The 20,473-nt window shown below is 37.4% G+C and overlaps 1 protein-coding gene across 4 annotated transcripts in view; it reads left to right on the top strand.

Annotated features, from left to right (window-relative positions):
• pan (transcription factor pangolin) overlaps positions 1–20,473 on the top strand; it is a 144,405-nt gene continuing 123,932 nt past the window's right edge. The window contains exons 1-2 of one of the 4 annotated variants that reach the window (XM_077433524.1): positions 1–235; positions 6,518–6,959. In XM_077433524.1, coding sequence (XP_077289650.1) covers positions 6,795–6,959 — 165 coding nt within the window. In that variant the 5' untranslated portion in view covers positions 1–235; positions 6,518–6,794. The remainder of the gene's footprint in view (positions 236–6,517; positions 6,960–20,473) is intronic. The other 3 variants (XM_077433523.1, XM_077433525.1, XM_077433526.1) reach the window with 3 other exon arrangements.

The raw sequence follows: 20,473 nt of genomic DNA, 5'->3' as shown, positions 1-20,473 counted from the left end.
GTTGTGGTGTGGTATCCCTCGATCGTCGAGTTGAGCGCGGAGCGGGGTAAAGTGGAGTGGAGTGAAGAGTGTTGAGCGCGTGTCGGAGTGTGGAGTGCGGAGTGCGGAGCGCGGAGTGTCGAGACGCAGGGAGTGTCGGCCGCAGTTGCCGTGGCTCCTCCGCGGCGTGAGTGTCGTCCCGTCGACCGCGCGCTAACTCGCCGTCACCCGGCTTTTGTTTATTTCGGATCGTCAGGTGCGTTCGACGCCAACCATTCCATACCATCCCACCAAACCGAACCACAACAACCCATCGCTCCCATTCCGCGATCACCTTCGAGGACGACTGCTTTCCCCGCCGACCGTCAGATCCTGCGACAAAGTTTCGCCGGTAGACCAGCCGTCAATCACAATCTTACAAACTGTTTTCAAACCAGTGTGTGTGGGTGTGCGTGTGTGTGCATGTGTGCGAGCTCGACCGCGCCACAAATTTTAATTGTCAAATCGTGACGTTTTCGAATATTCAAATTTCGAACGAACAAGTGCATCCGTTTTTCGCAGCGGCCGAAACAAAAGAACAGCTGTCAAATTTTAAACCACTATTAGTAGTATTTTTCCATTGGCGGAATTTCGCGCCATTCATGGCGAGCTAGCTTCCGATTGGTCGAGCGTATTATTTAATAGATTCAAATTTGTATTTGTTATTATTTATTAACTTGCATTCGTTTGTTTCGCCGCTTCTAAAATGGCGAACTCCTCCGGCACGTAAAATATGTACATTTGATATTTTCTAAAGAACCGGTTGATTCAAATTTGAAATAAATCGAATGTGTTTTTGTATTGGAAGAATAATCAACATAAATATATTTAGTATCGTTTGACGCCATTCTGAATCAGGGATGCCACACTGAAAAGTTACGATAAACAATCTCAATAACACATTTGAAGTATTCAAAATTCTCAACTAATTACATATATGTCAACAATTGTAAAATGAAAACAATCGAATTGTCGTACTATGTGTATAATCTAAATAAAAAATCAAATCATTGTATCTATGGGCGAATGGATTTATCTCTTTTTGTTCCGCTTGCAGATTAGCAGTGCGTCTAATGTAAATATGTATTCAAGTTTTGTATGAGAATGGTAACTAGTGGCTCGGATTGTTCCTACGTGCCCGAAAAGTGTTTTTGACGAACCGGTTTGTAATTTTATTGGGAGTGTAACGTAGCCGGGTTGTAATGTAATCAAATCGTTTTGTTCGTTGATAGATAGGCGCTGAGGAGCGCGCGACTAAAAATTATGATGATTCGCCTTTGCCGAAGACTATTTGTGAAGTATGACGTCATCCGGCCGCTAATGTGACAGCGGCCGGGTGTGCGAATGGCGACAACGACTGCCATTACGAGCGATCACAATAAGTCGACGATTGCAGCGAAACGATGTTGCTCTTCGTCAGTGGAATCAATCGGCGGTCTGCGGATCTGTTTTTCGACCGACGGACGCAGCAGCCTCCGCTTTTATCTGCAGGTCCAGTCGTCGCATTGTTTTATCTGCGACCCGTCTGACCGGTGGTGACAATCTGTTCTGTGGTGGCGACCTTCAAAACTCTTCCCAAATTTCGCTCACGCGATTTTCCACCAACATATCGATGGACGAGACCTTCAGTTCGCATCGAAACTCATGATAAGAATCGCTGACGCTGGGATTTTCATCGAAAATCATATCAAAATTAAAACTGTACTTTACGCATTCTAGGAAGGTCGTCGGGACACTATCGCCAACCGATTCAGGTAAAATCGAACACCACTTTAGTGTGGGAAAAAAACGAAGGGCTTATCTTGGATGTGGTGTGCTTAGATAGGACTGTGACCGCATCTAATTCGACCGCTGAGATTACAGATGTGTGTTTACATCCATTAACAACAGTTACATTCAGAAAGGAGGCAGGGATTGTATCAAATAATAGTATCCAAAGTATGTAGCCTTTTAGTTTACAGTCGTGAGTAGAATGTAATCTTTATCAAAAACAAACAGTTGACCTTTGTTGGTGTCATATGAATGTTTGCTCATGGCCCATGGGTATGAAATTTTAAACTATTGATTTCTTAAATCTTTTTATATTTGTATTATATTATATATTTTCGGTTTCAATTATTAAGTCAGATGTAGAAATTGGGGTTTTTTTATCATGTTATTGTTTAAAAATTGACGATCGCTTGAGTGTAATATTTTTTCTGTGGCCCTCACATGGCAAGATAACGGAGCGTCACAGTAATCGGTAAAATATTTTCGAAATGCCAAAAACGCATTTTCGTATGACAAAAATCTCGTAAAGCCGCAGGGATTATTGTTATTCGAAAGCGAACCACGAAACCACCATAATTCTTTTAGAAAACGGACCCGTGCTCGGGTCCTTCTCGGAAGGGCACGACACTACACTTCGTTTCGTTTCATTTCATTTCGAAATCGTGAACCTCTTTAAAATCACTCATTTTCTATTTCACAACGGAAAAACCGATTTTATTTTGATTTTTTTTTCTAATGCTTCTAAGCAGTAGTGGGGAGGGGGGAGGAAAATTTTAATAACGAACGTAACAGTCAGGCGTATCTTATCAGTTCAATATGTGTATATCGTGCAAATTGGGTAAACATAGCTCGTTTGGCAACTAATTTCGATCACGATCCGAGTTCGATTCCTTCCCCAGCAAGCCTCCGGTCATTATAATCATTCTCCATAGAAATTAGGCGTATTTCTCGCTCGAGTACCCAAATTACGTGAACGCGTCAAAAGGAGTATCCGTGTGCTTTTTTTTATTCTCTGATGTTTTTAATTTTATTTTATCGTGACGATACGGCCCCGCGCTTAAGGACCACTGCCCTGACACAAAGGCAATGAAAGAAACATTTTTTTTCGTTTGGGATGGAAAAAAAGCAAGCAGGCATGGCCGCGCATTCCTTGCCCGTCCAGACAACGGATGCTAGCAAGCGAGCACACACCACCAGAAACAGACGCGTTTATGTATATCCTTCACACACACACTGCCACAAGGACAAAAACGCAGATAGACTACTAAAATATTGTCAATTTGAAAATATTCCGTTAAAAAATCCAGTTTGGTCGAAAGCGCTCTTAAATTCGCATAAAAATAACCAATCAACTAGTCGGATCGAACGTTTTGCAATAGTAAATGCGCACGGGTAATTACCATTTCTCGGAATCACTCAACGCTTGTCATTTTTCAACATGATTTACAATGTTTATTTAAATAACTGTGGTTTTACCTAAAAAAAAACGGTTGCAGGATTACAAATCGGACCTTTTATTGTTTTTTTTTTTTACCTACGGCAGTAATTGCCGTAGTTGTGTGGTATCCCTTTTTAGATTTCGTAACGATGCACTTTCAATGCCTACCTGCATCGTGTTTCGTACTAAAAATTCAAAGATAGAAATCTAATATATGCAGTAATGTTTTGACGGGACTAAGCTCTAGTTACATGTCCAAAAAACCCAGCCGCAAAAAAATTGCATTCGGCAAGGTGTATCGTTTCACTTCGGTATTATGTGTATTCTATTGCACACGCGTGGAGGTTTGCGCATGAACTAGTTCTATGCAATTTGCTCTCCTTTTGTTCCCAAAGTTTGTTTTGAAAGCGTCGAGAGAAGTTCGCGAAGTTTAGCGAGTGTTCCAACTTCGTGACTCCTCACTATATTCGCGCAACTTTGGGTTTGTGTGCGAGCTCATTTCACGTGCAAATGACACGTGTGTTTATGTAAGCTAGTTAATAAGTAAGTGCAATATACATACACGCGTACATGGACGGCTGGGTCGGTAGGGATCGTCTAATTATACGAAATATTCATTGAAGCTATCAAAACCACGTCGGTCTTAATTAACCGCTAAATGTATATTTGGTTTCAATTATGAACACGCTTTCAGTTTCGGATGTCTCGTTTTAGCGTTTGGACGGAAGTTTTAATAGCTTACACGTGAAATGGATGGACCACGTGTTGAGATGTGCTTTTCAGATATGTATGTTATATTTTATATGAGGACATGTTTCTCGGGTGTAAATTATTTCAATGCTTACTGTGGATTTTTTTCGTTTCGATTCAAATAGTCGTGCATCTGAGATTTTGTAATGCCCTCCAAATTAGATTTAGTCTTTTTCGATTCATTCTGTTCGGTTGGCAGGTAACGTTACACCGGTGGTCAACTGCCTCTGATGATAATACAAAATGATTTACCCGATTCGTTGCAGATCAGATTTCGTCTAAACTCGACACTTGTCACATGTATACAAGTACGTATAGCTCGCAGCTAGCTGACTACTAACTTCTCGCCTCATTGTAGAATTCGAGATGTCACGCCGTTTGACCGTATGTCCGTCACGAACTGTTCCTTTTGTATTTGATTTTTATTTTTGGTGTTGTCATATTCAATCTGATGTCACATTTGATATCTTCGAAAGCCCTGTCTACCAATCAGTTTTATGTTGGTTCAATAGACTATGAAGGGAATAAACTTTCAGTGCTAGCCACATACTATCCCCTTTTTCGAACTTCATTGTGAAGGGTAAGTGCGTATACACACTTCCCGGATTCCGTTTGTCATGTCTGAAACACACTGTTTTATCGTTGTGTCAGTTTCGCCTACTTGGCTAATTGACTCCAATTTGAATTACTCGTCCACTTCCATGCGAACGTAAACTTCAAAAATTGATCCATCACACGCTCATTTTACGCTAATGTAATGGAACTGATGACGTCATCTCGTTGCACTGATGTCATTGAGTAGCTGATAAGTATTGTGACGTCGCAATATTTTCGAATGATAAGTGTTTTAATACAAAACTAAAAAATTGTCGCGTGCGTGTAATTCGCCCGACCCATTAGTTTCGACGGATGTCCTGCGTAAAGACCAAAAAAAAGAGAAAAAAACCAAATTGATAACAACATTTTGCGGGAGCTGTTGACGCGCCAAGTCACCGTGATAATTATCAAAATTGCTATTGATTGATGTGGTTTTCCCTTAACCCTCCGTCGGCGGGTACACCGTGCTTGAGAAAATCGTTATAAGGCGGTCGTTGACACGCATTCAACAATCTGACTTGCGAATTGCGTTTAGTTAACCTGGTAGTCACACTCGAGTAAGAATGACCCCAGTAATAAAATAAAATTAAAAAAAAATCCGTGGAAAAAAAAGAACGATTCGTTGGGCCGTTTGACAGGTTATGATCGATTCTGCTTCAGTGTGTATACACAGTCTCTCATGAAACAAGTTTAAATCTGTCCATAATTGGCGAGTGGTTTATTATGTATTTTACATTTTAGTTTGGCGCGCGATATCGACAGATCCCGCTCTCGCCTATTACATAGCGTTTAGCTGCGAACTAGTTGATTAGTTTCTTTAATAGATACATAATGTATGACCGGTCCTTCCCTAAATTGATTAAATTGATTCACTTTTCAACAAATTTCTAATTATTTAGTTGAACGTGATAAAATCTTTCCCGTTATTATGTAGAAAGTAATCATTTCGTTTGTGTTTTTGCGAAGCTAGGATTTCGAGACGTGGCGTGCAGTTGGTCTAAAATTAAATCGGGAAATCGATGCATCAATGGGATTGTTTTTAAATATGTAGTGTCATGCTCTTTCGATAAGAAAATATTACAGCAGGGTTTAAAATAAAGAAAGTTAAAATTCTCTGAAGTTTATTGCGGTCGTCAAAGGTCATGGTTTTTCGAACTATGTACATATATGCTCTTTCTGTGTTTATTGTGGTCAGTTTAATGGTTGGATTTATAGCTAGTGCATACATTTATGGCTTACACTTAAAATTCCATATGTTCTATATGTATAAAATTTAAGGACTTGAAATACAACATACTTAAAATAATTATATTAGTTAATATTTTCCGTTAGTTTGTGATATATGTATTCAAGATCTAGTGTCGAAGGTTGGCACTAAACACATATCTAATATATAATTTGGAAAGAGACTTTGTATATATGTATGTATGTATCCTTCGTTTGTAGAAATTCGTGAATTATTCGTCTTGGAACAAATAATCCGATTCAAACGATTCGAAGTTCCCGGGGGCGTAGGCGCCGAGGGCGAAACCCTAGGGATCCCCCCTCTAGGGGCGCAGACGCCGGGGGTGTATATATATATTTTTTTATAAGAGACTTATTATATATGTTTGTTTGTTCGTGACAGTCAATTTAATAAAAAAAACCAAACGAGTATTCAAATAAATTTAATAAATTGTTATCTATTAGATTAGTCATGTTTAAGCGTTTTATATTACAAATACCGAATGAAGCCGGGTAATACAGCTAGTGTATAATAACATAATCGAATCGGTTTCTACAAGTGGTTAAGGTATGCGCGAAGAATTTTGTCGTAAGTGAAAACATAGATGTGAATTTACGGCGTCCAGGGTCGTGTCCTCCGCGTATCCACCCTCTCCTACCGCTTTCGCTCAGATGTTTGCTAGAGTATCCCGCATCTAATCGAAGTGTTTTGATTTGCAGCTGGTTTAAGAGAAGTGAACAAGTGCGAGAAGCGCGGCCGGCCGACAGTGCATATAACAGTGATAGGTGTCTGTAGCCGTAGCGGTTGTAGCGATGGTGGTTGTTGAGGGCGGGTTGCGGCGTAGGCGGTAGGGCCTAGAGCCGCCCGCCCCGACGCCATGCGAGGGCCGCTGGGCGCTGCGCCAGAGCCGCTGTGGCCGCTGCGCTAGGACCTGCGCTAGGAGCTAGGGCTCTCGACATGCCCGGACCCGCGGTTGCCTCGTGATCCCGCGGGAAGATGCCGCACGCGCACTCCGGCGCCCCCACTGAGGCGGCCGGCGACGACCTCGGATCCACTGACGAGGTCAAGGTGTTCAAAGACGAGGGCGACGTCGAAGACGAGAAGCGCAGTTCAGAACTCCTCGAGGAGAAGTCCAGCCTCATCGATCTCACCGAAAGCGAGGTGAGTCCCATCACCCATCCAACAACACTAACACTAACCACAAAATTGAGACGGTCTCAAAAAAGTCTCACTTTTTATTTTAGTATTTACATACTCCCAGTGAGGTCTACCTCACGGCACCGAAGGTCAAAAGATCGAAAAAGCAAATATCGGAAGGCAAAGATCGAAAATCGAAAGATCAAAAAAAAGGGTGCATGGTAAACGGTACTATGTATATATAATATAATATCACTGGCATCCGGTGAAATTATCTCCGTTTTTGTCATACAGCCTTGTTTAATGTGCGCGCGCAGGATACGGGAGGAAAAGCCTTTTCGTCTTGTATCCTGCTCGCGCAAATTACATAAGTGAGGATGTACGACGGGGGGAGAGAGAGTTTTACCGCACGCCACTGATATATATATATATATATATTAACCGTTTTTCGGGTCTACCTCACGGCACCGAAAGTCAAAAGATCGAAAAAGCAAATATCGGAAGGCAAAGATCAAAAATTGAAAGATCTTAAGTCGAAAGATCAAAAATAATGTATGCATGGTAAACGGTTCTATGTAAATATAATATATATATATATATATATATATATATATATATATATATATATATATATATATATATATATATATATATATATATATATATCAGTGGCATGCGGTGAAATTATCTCTCTTTTTGTCATACAGCCTTGTTTAATGTGCGCGCGCAGAATACGGGAGGAAAAGCCTGTTTATTTTGATCTTTCGACTTAAGATCTTTCTATTTTCGATATTTGCGTTTTCAGTAATTTCACATTCCGGCTCGTCACGGAGACCGATTTTTTATCTATCTATCTTCTATATACATACTATATATTAAAAAAATGAATGTCTGTGTGTCTCGAATAGGCTGCTAAACCACTGAAGTTCTTATGAAATATTAAAAAAAAAACATCATAATAACAACAAGTAAGAATATTTGTTAATTAGCATTTGATTTTTTTTATTAATATTTCAACTACCAATATTAGGAAATATATTTTTTAAGTAACGAAAAAAGTGGGAGGGGTGGGGGATGGTAAAAATTTGTTCACACCACTGGCTGCCAGATTTCTTCAGGTCAAACCGAGACCTCCCACCCGAAAAAATAAACAATATTATACCACTAGTTTTACATAGGAAAGTAAAATCAACAAATTTTAACAATAATTTATTGATTGGAATAAAAACAGTCAAAAATAAAAGAAAATATAGTCATAGGAATAAAAACAATTTGTATATTTTTCATTAGATTTGACCTCCTGCATGACTACCTTATTTTTTAGTACATAATCAACAGTTATAGTACATCCATAGAAAGTCTATTTCTTTCATCAGTCCGTTGAATCTTCATTAACGAGAATATTCTCTCTAAAAACATAAAAAAACCAAAATAGAGAAAATAACCAAACATAGAGAGAATATTTGGTATGGAGAAAATATACTCGTATATGCATTCATTATATTGTTCGGGAAATTCCATTTTTATTTGCGAAACTACAACTAACCATTTTCTGCAGTTATTTTTCCACTCCAATTTGGAGATTGTAATTTTCTTATTAATATATCTTTAATGCAACAAATTGATTGAACAAATATGTGTCATTTTTTATAATATTTTTCGTATTTAAATAAACACGAAAAATATTATAACAAATGACACATGATTGTTCAATCAATTTGTTGCATTGAAATATATTAAAAAGAGAATTACAATCTCCAAATCGGAGTGGGAAAAAATTCAATATCTGACATTGATTTCAATTCGATAATGGTTTTTTCATGCTTGTCTGAAGAAAAAATAACCCTTTAAGATTATTTTATTATTAAAATTGACAGAAATTGTGCATTAATTCAAATTGATTTGAAATTTAGCCAAGAAGTTGACGTTTTGTAAAATTTACTTTTTGAAATCATTTGATTCGTGGGTGGTTGAATTTATAGATATATGGTTTAAATCATAGTTGACATATTTTCATTGACGTGTACATTTGCAAGTACATATTTTCGGTCCTTAAAAATTAGACCACTTCGCACTAGCGAGTGTTATCACTGATAACTTATCAGGGTTAGATTTTTGCATTTTGTTAAGGTTACATTAGTAATTCTTTGTTTTTCTAGTTCGATATGTGTATACCTATGTATGTAAGAACATGTTTGATTTAATTCTTAGTAATTTCTAAACGTGAAAATACTGAATACTAAATGTAAAAAATTAATTTAAAAGTTTGTACGGAAATATTTTAGTAGGTGTGTGTGTAAAATTATCCAAAAATATAGAGTAATTTTAGTTGATTACTATGAATTTTATTTTTTGAAATCAATTTCTTTTGATGTGAATGTACCTATGCTGCGTGTTTTTTTTTACACATAATGCATGTAAATTGGTACTAATTTAGTTAAAAATCAAAATGTATAATAAATTAGTATTTTAAGACTGTGACCAATTATTGTTGCTGCTTTATCCATATCTTGCGGCGTTAAAAATAACTAGCGCAATCTGACTTTTTATCTAGAATGATTGCATTAACAACAATAATATACTGAAGCGATAAATGGATATTTTGTTTTTGTTTTTCTTGAAGTTTTGGAAATTCGAATCGATTTTTCCAAGATTTTCTTCTTCGAAGATTCAAACAACACTTCATATGAACGTTCCCCCGAACGCTGATGATTATTTGAAATTCGATCGATCCAAACATTGCGACTGGCCGGCATCTGTCTGCTGATGTATCGGAGACAGGCTGGACCAGTTGCTCACTGGCTATGATGATCAAAGGGTGCTTTTTGTTGGAAGTCACCGAACATCAAAAAATCTCTGTCGGATCAAAACGGTTTCGTTTTTTTGAAGTTATCAACACGTTTTGACGGCGCTGTTTGTTTCCTACGATTTTTTTTTCACTTTTTTGCAAGCTGTCTCAATTTATTGCAGTTTATTTATCACTTAATTGCCAATTGTCGATATTTCACTTTTTGCTCCCTATTTCACGGATCTCATACCGATTTTATGGATCGGTTGAGTTTTCGATGCGCGATTTTGCTTTTACTTTTTTACGTTTCTCACAGACTCCTTTTCGGAAATAACTGTTTGTTTTTTTTTTACCTATATTTATTATAGTCGGTGCAGTGTTTGGGGAATACGGTGCAATTTTGAAAAGATGCTGTGTAGTTTTGTTATGACACGTTTTGCTATTGGAGTTGGCCCACTCTATTGTGCTCTCCTCAGGTGCAATTCGACACCGGTCTCTACTAATCCTACCTGATTCGTCTCTATTCTGTCAATCACGTCACACACTTTGTACGATAAATTTAATAGAATGAACTTTTTTCTTTTGAATTTGCTCATATCAATTTTTATTATGTAGTAAAACGGATGCTGAATTGCATGTGTTCAGTTATCGCTGTTATTTTCTATATATTTTATTATAAATCGGTGTAGAATTTTTTTCCCATATTTCTCAAATTTAAAATATTCGTAAGTAGTCATCTTTCAATTTATTAGATGCTCAAGCGAAACAAAAAAAAAATGGCACAGACGCTGCTTCAAAACCACCCATGGTTTTCTGAGAAACGTTTTATGCCTCCCCAGTGGGAAGCCGTAAATCCCAAGTTTCCCTTAAAATAAACACAATTCATACTGTGCGAATGACATAAACTATCCATTTGAATTTTGATGATATATCATTTTGATATATTTAAATTCGTAAAATATTTTATTTACATAGTTTCTACACACATACTTACATGGAAAATTAAGTTGCTCTACATCTTCACCTCGGTTTATTGCAGTCAGGCTCACCACAGTATACATAGCCCGGGGACTAATATCAAACTTACGGATGTGCATTCTACCGTGAAGTCAATTATAATAAACTTTCGTAATAGTTGTGGCACAGGTGTTGCAGGACGTTTAAGGTGTAGAAGAACGTTTTGTATATAAACGAATGTTCGACAGATTCTCACATATTGGAAACGATCACAATTTTTGTACATTTTATTGCATACTTGTTTTCTTTTTAATGTCTATTCACCTTAATGCGTACTAGATTTGGAGGTTTAGTGGTTTACCCTGAGTACTATCTGCCACATAGTGAAATGTCTCTGGAACGATGTTCGATATGAAGCATACCAAGACAGATTAGATTACCTATATTTTGATTTTATCACTACTTTGAGTAGTTTTTACTATAAAAGTGACGGTTTTTCAATTTCATAATTGTTTCACTTTTTTATTGTTTTGTTTTGCTTTGACAGTATGTGGTGCTCTTCTTTATTGTTTCAATCTCTAATGAAGTGGTCTCGTAACTGTTTTTGGGTACCACCCCTTGAATATATTTGTTTACAAGAATACTGTCATTAGATTTGAAGTGTTTGAAAATTCAAAGTTCATTTATGTAAATTCATAATCAAGGCTGTAGAGTTGGGAGTCGGAGTCGTTAAAAATTCGAGTGACTCCGACACTGATTTCGCGTGACTCCGACACTGATTTCGCGTTTAAATCACATTTTGTTTTTTACTAAATAATATTAATAAAAAAAAGATATGAATATCGAATTACCAACTAAAGTCTGACCGAACTAGGCGGCACTGAACTGCAACGACGCAGCGCGGCCGAATATTGTTTGTATGAAATTGTATGCCTTTTGTACCAACTCTGGTGTGCTGCGCTGCGTCGTTGCAGCACAGTGTCGCCTAGTGCGGTCAAGGCTTAAGAGTGACTCACCAATATACTCAATGTATGCAGATCTGAGACGCAATGTTTCTATCTTTGTATTTTTCTCATAGGTCAAATTGATGAAAGGTACATGTTATTTGTTTCATTTACTTCTTTATAAAATAATAAGAAGAGGTTAGTAAAAAAGATAAATATCGAAATATTTATCTTTTTTACTAACCTCTTCAGTTTTATTACAAGTTATTGATTACTTTATATATGCGGCACCCTGTATTAATACTCCCAGAGATATTCAAAATAGATATTAGCCCAATTTGAATAAATATATTTTTTTAATTAAAATGAAGTTGGATTGTGAGATATTGTTGTCCAAATTGTTATTTTTTTAATAGCTCTGTTCTTTTGAATATATGTATTGAATTTAATCTATTGAATATATGTATGAAAACTGCAGCTATTGAATATATGTATGTACATATTAAATACTGTTGTCACTGTAAATGTCAGAAATCATCGTATGAGTCATATTCAAGTTTATTTTAGGTTCTTGGTCCGTAAATTTGCCTTTCTATTGGGGAGTACCTCAACTTTTTATAAGACGATTTATAGCCCCGATACGGGCATTGTTTTTTTTTGACAACACGGTCTCTATAAAACTGTGAACGCTCTCAAGCTTGGGACTAGAGATCGCGCTCTCGGCGGCCGAGGTGTCGAGCGTTATTGATAGGCGAAAATCTGGTCGGCCATCAAGTTACATAACGAGGTCTGGTCGACCGGTTTGCACCGCTCCGCGTCTGGGTAACGAGAGGGCGTGCTCGTGAGCAGCACCCCGCGTCGCCCGTCCCGCTCTGCCGCCCGCCGCAGCAACCTGGCCGGCTCTCGCTCGCGCGCGTCTCTGCGTCGCTCACGCACCCCCAACACAGTTTCTCACGCCGCGTCTAGACGCCTTGCCGTATCTCCGACGTCACGCGTTTCGTCCATCCTCGTGTAAAACGGAGCACCTCGTATAAAACTGAGCTGAAGGCATTCTTCGAGCGTTTCTTCCATCTACCACCGTTGACCTTGAAGTACCTGTATGCGAAGCGACGTACACATTTCCATTCAGAATTCAAATTGCGTGCGGTCGCCGCAGCGTCTCTTGCTCGTCAAACTGTGGGACATTGATTATGTTTCATAGTCGCCTTCAGCCTTTGGAGCCCTTTAAGTTCATGATATTTTTCAAGGAATCCAAATAATTAATTACGGCTTAATTATAAAATTTTATGTTTATTTTTATTCTTTGAATATATTGGTAGACCCACGACGAGAAGTATTAAATACGAAAAAAATATTTGTAAAATGTCATTTCTTAAATCCCATCTATTTATAGCACATACAAAGTTTGTAAGGCACATACAGTTAAAAATATACATACATACATACATATATACACGACTGGCCTAAGGATACCCCTAGACTTGTTAAGCTTGTAACTAAAGCGCGGCGCGTGGATGCGCTGGCTCGAAATAAATGGGTTTCTTTTGTCAATTTCTATTGTTAACCTTTTTTGCTCTCTAGAGAGCAAAACAAGGGTTAACAATAGAAATTGACAAAAGGATCCTGTTTCGGCGCATTCGTCCGCCGAAGACTGCTTATAACTAGAGGTAAGACCGGAAGCGTGCTTTTTCCAGGAATCAGGTCTTTTTGGGTATATTTACAAAGCTAGAGTGCAAAAAAAAAGGTTCTTCATAAAATTGGACAAACACAGCGAACAATTAACTATGAACGGCACGCTTCCGGTCCGACCTCTACAGTTATAACGCCCCCTTTTTCTGAGTAATAAACTTATAATAGGTTTAAGTTAAAGAAATAATAAATAATAAAATTTAATTAATGATTTTTAATTAAAATTGAGATGTTTTATATTAAATTTGAATATATTATATGCATACTATCCAAATAAAATGACCATAAACATCTGGATTGCGTTTAATATTTTCATTTAGTTATTTTGTTTTTAGTCAAGTTTTAGCAATATTTTACTGATTGTAGGCAACCAACCAATTTACAATTGCAAGCAACCATTTGTTCCGACGACAGTTTATTGTTTGATGTGTTTTATTCGTGAGTCGTTGATATTTGACAGCCAACTTCCTGCCTCGTTCGTAAATTATAATATTTTATAGTCAGTATTGTTACTTTATGTAAAAATATGAAGATTAATATAAAATGTTTTATAATGCCAAATTTAACTAAACAGTTTTTCAATTTTATAATTAAAAAAAATAGCAAAAAAGGAAGGCGCTCTGGACTTGGGCCTATTATCCTGCATTTATCATATAATTTTCAAAATATATGATAAATGCAGGACAAAACAAACAACGAAATATATGGTTGAGAGGTATGATTTTAGTAGCGGGCACAGTAAGACGAGTGAATATTGTAAAATGGCAATGGCTATTGAATATGAGAAGTGGTCGAATAGTACATAAGAAGATGTAAAAAGTTATAAGGAAGACCCCGAGAGAAAATATGTGGTACTAGAATGGTTAGTATTGATCAATACAGATAAATGAAAGCGTGTCGATCTTAATTCAGTAGTGGAGGCTGATATTTATGCTACTGCCTGAATGATTCTGTCCTTTCTGATAATGTAAAAATGAGGTTTCAGACAGTTGTGTAGTTAAATACTGAGAACAGTAGTCATATTGTAGTCCAATTCGTTGTTTGTAGTAAGTATAGATCAATACCAATTGTATTATTATCATCGACAGAACGTAGTTTTTTGAGTGGTCTGATAATGCTTTTAGTGTGATTTACACCTGCGCCGCACCCTTGTCTGAACTGCACAGCTGGGCTAGCGTCCAATTGCATTCGTTGGTAAGATTTTGTGGCCCATCAATGTATGATTGATGACCGCTATAATTGCCTTAATCACAGCCCCGAAAAAAGAAACGAAAACACCTACCGATATCCACACCTACAGGTTTCTTTCGAGTAGTTTCAGGTTTAGTTCGTTTATACAAATACTTACTCACGTATTTGTATGTATAGTTGAAGAATATTTAGAATAGAAAAAAATATTGGGTACCAAATTTTTCTATATATAATTTTTTATATTTCGTTGCTTCCTCGATGTATGTATGTATATACGCACCGGCGTGCCGTAGAAATCTTCCTGTTTTTATCGCACAGCTTTACTTTAGTGTGCGCAAGCAAGACATATTGAGACTCAATAACACCATACTGAGTCCTCTTGTATCCTGCTCGCGCACACTTAAGTAAAGCCGAGAGATTTTCACCGCACGCCACTGATACATACTTAGTATTGAGAAAAAGAAACTGCACCCTCTGTACCTTTTCATCAATAAATAGCCATCATTTTAATGATAAATAAATGTCCATTCTAAAATTACGTTTTATATCATTGTCTCAACGATAGTGATGTATGTACATTTAGGTATAACCTGCAAAGTAAATAAATGAGACAGTAAATTATTGTTGAAATGAAATAAAATGTCATATCAACAGAACATTAGGCTATAAATTACATACATCATTAACTATAATATTTCATTTTAAAAATACGTACATTCAATTTGTGGTCAAAACACATTCGATTTCAAATTTCTTGCGGTCGAGGCCCAAAATACTGTACAAATGTACACGTCTGGGTCAATATTATGGCATGTATGGACCTGAACTTCATACTTCACGCACGATAGAAGCGAAACTTTCTATTATGAATGATATATAGACATTGGGGGGAGGCATCTTATATTGGGCAAGTGTTTTTTTTTACAAGCTTTTTATAAGCTTCACTCTAATAGTTCAGTGACATTCCTCCCCGTCAAAAAATTGGGATCTGATTTTGAACTACTTCCACTCTTCAAGTCGCTTTGATATTTTACCGACATACGGGGATTGGCTAACATTGAAGTAAGTTAATGTCTCCGACATGAATTTAGACGAGTTTAATCATTAACCAACTCATTAAAAATTACTTCGTAATCTTGTGTCAGATTGAAGCGATGGCAGCTAGTTATCCGTCTTTCTACCACAACTTCACAATTCACATTTACTTTTTTCACTCATTTATTAATTTTACGAGTGTGAAAGGGGAGAATTCTCTGAATGCCAAACACACGTACATATTAGAAATAAACGGCCCATTTTCGTAACCGTCTTTGGGCGCTAAAAAGTTTGCACTTCAAAATTTTTCGCAGGGTAAAAAACGTAAAAAGTAGTGTGTTTATTCGCGTGTGTCGGTTTCTGTCGCAAAAAATGGAATTAAACTTTTTTGAAACATTTTTATGAAGCAACTAGTGTTGTGCCTGTTTGGGAAAGGAATTGATTCATGAACCACACCCGAGGCTATTGTCGTTAGTGGTTTCAGCATGAACAGCCCTTGCGGTCAATTCGCATCGTTCCCCATTCCATCTCCGCACGCTCGCCTGGCCGTCCACGTACAAATGTATGTGTGTTTCATTCCATCCAATCTGCGATATACTTATCAACTTCTGACAATTGTGATATATATTTTGAAATCCGGATTCCTTCTTCAGTTCCGGATCTGGAATCCTATTTCTGTTCCGATTCTCAATTCCTTTTCAGTTCCCGATTCCCGATCCCTCTTTCGGTTCCGATTCCGATTAATTAATACTATTCGTCTTGTAACTTTATTTTAAATCGTGTATCAATTTGTTTCCGAAACCACAACGCTAGCTATCAATAATGTCTCCAATCGCCCGTTCAAATTATGACACAGCTTTGTGATGACTAGTCACCGGAGCCTGAGGGGGCCGTGTATTGTTCAAAGGTTGTATATGCATTGTTAAAGGTTTGCCGAACAATGGATAGCACTGTGACTATCCTACCTCTAGTGATGACTAGCGAATGTCACACATGCTAACACGGAGACATTAGGCGCTCATACAGGCGTGCGGTGTGTCTCTTTATGTCTGTTCTCTAGTCGAACGCACCTTGACATGTATTCGTGCGCACCTCGTGTCTCCGTGCGCGTCTTGTGCCAAAATTTAGACGGGGCTTAATGTCTTCCCAACATGTCTACATATTCGATTTAGACATGTTGGGAAGCGACACGCTATCGCTGATCGCATTATGTGCGATTCGCGAGACCCCCCCGCAGCCTGATTACACATGTGCGTTTTATTATGCACTCGGATGCACCGCGCGTCGACGGACAAATAACTCACTCGATGCAAGTGAACGACAACGACATCGACATGGAGACCGATTTTTGTCAAAAAATGTTTGCACAAACACACGCGAGCTGCGAGCGTAATGAGGTTGGCCCGCCCGCGGCCTCGGGCAATGTTTGTATTCGGCCCGGTCATCCGCGCACTCGGCCGTGTCCAATTATAATATTCGCTCCTAACTTATTTACATACGTAGGTTTTTTTTTCGATAGGTGTTAACGATTCCAGTGTCGTTTTTTTTTGTTTTTGTTTTATTATATATTTTTTTATCCGTCTTTGTTTTATTTAATTTTGATCCGACTCGTTTTCCTCCGACCGAGTGCTAAGGAATGTCAATACGTACGATTCCTTTTGATTATGCATGTTGAATCGAAGGTGTGCGGAATTGAATTTTTGTTTTGTTTGCGGTGTAGTAATTGATCGTGTAATTCGGACTAATTGGTTCCGCCGATTTGGGAGAAGAAGCAGAACGTTGTAAATCGGTCGATGTTTATGGGCGAAGATCGATGCTGTGCATAATCATAATTGATGTAACCTGTTGTACGGAATGAATACTGTTTTATTAGTTTTTTCACACGTTTCATTTTGGAATTTACATATGTATACGTGAGGTCCTAAACCCACATGATACCGAAAATGATATTTGAATTGGCATATTATGGGGTCATCATGTTCTGGGATGACATGTAGCCAGGGCCGACAACAGGGGGGGGGGGGGAGCTGGGGTAGGGCCTGAATTACTCATGGGGCCCTGTGTCGGGACGATCGACTGGCCGATATTGATATTTTATATTATTCTACATAAAAATAAATATATGTATTTAATTTTATTATTTTTAAATCCACGCATTTTTATTGTCCATTTAAAATCGTACCTGTTATATCATGCATACATACATGCAACCAATTTACATATAGGCATTTTACTAGTAGTTCTGATAGATTTGTTCCATATTAAAAACATATATAAAGTAAATATATGTATAAGATCTATTTTTTTAGTTTGTTATAGGGCTCGGGATTCCTCTCGGGTGGCCCTGCATGAAGCTTAAGCTATAAATATAATAATTATGTATGGGTACGAAACTTCAGCATTGTACGCCGGAATTCTGCATCAAGTCCAATGCACTTAGAGAAGTATACTCGGTATAGTGATGAAAGATAGGAAGTGGAATACATACATGGGTGGGAGGTATGACAAAGGTAGTTAAATATATGAAAAAGAGAGTGATGAGTAAAGGGCGGATAGGAAGCGTGCTTTTTCCAGGAATCAGGGCGTTTTGGGTCTATTTACAAAGCTAGAGTGAACAATTAACAATGAACGGCACGCTTCCGGTCCTACCTCTAGTAATGAGTAGAGGTAGGATAGTCACAGTGCTAGCCATTGTTCGGCAAACCTTTAACAATGCATTTACAACCTTTGAACAATACACGGCCCCCTCAGGCTCCGGTGACTAGTAATGAGATTGAAATGATAATAGGCATAGCTAGAATGATATACGAAATATACGTAATACGTAAAACGTTACAAGAAATTCCACAAGGGAGATGGATGGATGAAATTAGAAAAAAATCATGATATGAGATGGATGAGCTTGCTGGAAATAAAGACGAATGTTGTGAGACTGCTATCCAGTAGTGGATGGTGAAAAGCTGTAAATGAAAATAAAATATGGTTTTTATTCTGAAACGTCATATCTCATATTGAATGCAACATTTTTTAAATTTTGGAACATTTTACATAGATCAAACTCGTTGTCGGTGGAATTTACATCAATGAAAAACTTGGGTTTTAATATTTGTTGCCTCTTTGCAGCTTCATTGTATGATTCATACCAAAACATCAAGATCCAGGGTACATACCTAAGTAATTCATGTTCAACATGTTGAAGGGCTTTTCTTAAATATGTGACACGTGTATCAGTATGTTTTCTCTCTGGATATTCTCTTTTTGCATATTTAAGCTTCTTACTTTTGTTACGTTTTAAAAATGATCTTAAAAAAATACATTTTTAGGTTGGTTCAAAGGTTTCTTTCTTAATAAATAAATTGAAAATTGGTCCAGCATATTTGACGCTATCTTGTTACAAGGTCATTTGTGGTTATTGAAGCCTTTTAGGTACCTAATAATTTACTCACCGCTGATGGCGTTTAAATAGTAGCTGTATCAGCGACTTCTCGTTTTATTCAATTAATGTCTCATTTTCAATTAGATTATTATAGTACGGTATTCCGTGTCGAAATCAAGTCTTCAATTAAGCTTAACTTATGGAACATCTTGTTACTCTGGAATGTGAATGCTGCTACTATTTTCATAGATGAAATGTTCGATTCAGTTTATTCTGGTGGTTACAATTTTTTTTTATTTCATTTGTATGAAAATACTTTCTATGGGTCAATTTGCTTTGAACGTTTTGAACGTGTTTATGTGCCTCCGTGCTTAGCAGAACAGGTACGATTGATTGTAAATTTTCTTTTTTTTCTTCCCCATTTCTTGGTATTACAGTAAAAGGAAACACATATAGGATTTAGAAATCGGACAATAGTTATTGTTTGGGTATAAGGTTAAGGGGGCTGAAAATGTGCGGTGGGCCGTTTGTGTACCTGAGCGACAAGTATGTATTTCGGGTACTTCTATATAGAAAAAAAAACATTATTCCAATTTATTCCAACACCTGCCGCCTTGTCGAGTCCTATACATAGAGTGACACGATAAATTTTGTCATATTTTAGCCGTTATGTTTAGTTTAGATGTAAGCGACACCTTTGTTCGATAAAAGCATCATTCGTGTAATTTACTGATAGAGTATTTATCACCAGTTATGTCTTAGCATTATTCGCATGTCGAAAAAAAGTCTATAAAATTCGCCAGTTTGATGAACTCTGCTAGTGATAAACTTCACAACTGTGTGTGCGAATTACAAAACTTGTATGTATGTATTTTCGAGGCTCTTCACATACACCTAGTTATTTTCCTAATCTAATGTTATAAATAGATATGTTTGGGTTTTTATATGTTATAGATCTATTTTTATATCCCAAAAAAGGTCAAAAACTATTGCCATATTAAATTAGCCACCTTTGAAGTGTGGCAGCACTATGTCGGTATCAAAATATACAGCTAGTATTCTATACTTCCAGAGCAAAGATTATAAAACTCACTACACAATCTCAGGAATCACGCAACTGGGATCGATTTGGTTATTAAAATATTGACAAGTTATTCGAAAAATTAGAAGAAAAAACACTTGTAAACTGATAAAAAGATTATTTAGTTTAGACTAGTAAATTGAGAGTGTTTATCATCAATTCAATCCTTTCGTCATTTTAACTTTGAATACTTAAGGATTGGTCATTTATTTTAAGTTTAAGCTTGGACCATTGTGGCATTACATGGGTCCTTAATGCGCCACAATGGTCGAAAAAATACAGAGATGAGACAAATAAAAATAGATACATAGATATGTACCAGTGGCGTGCGGTGAACTTCTCTCTCTTTTTGTCGTACAGCCTTACAAGCGTACAACGGGAACAGGAACGTGCAGCCTTTTTGTCGTACAGCGTACAAGGGGAACGGGCTGTTCCCCTTGTATCCTGCTCACGCACATTAAGTAAGGCTGTACGAAA

The sequence above is a fragment of the Arctopsyche grandis genome, chromosome 6 (genome assembly GCF_051622035.1).
Source record: "Arctopsyche grandis isolate Sample6627 chromosome 6, ASM5162203v2, whole genome shotgun sequence".
Taxonomy (NCBI): domain Eukaryota; kingdom Metazoa; phylum Arthropoda; class Insecta; order Trichoptera; family Hydropsychidae; genus Arctopsyche; species Arctopsyche grandis.
The sequence above is the reverse complement of the archived record's forward strand: the minus strand, read 5'-3'. Positions and strand labels throughout refer to the sequence as shown.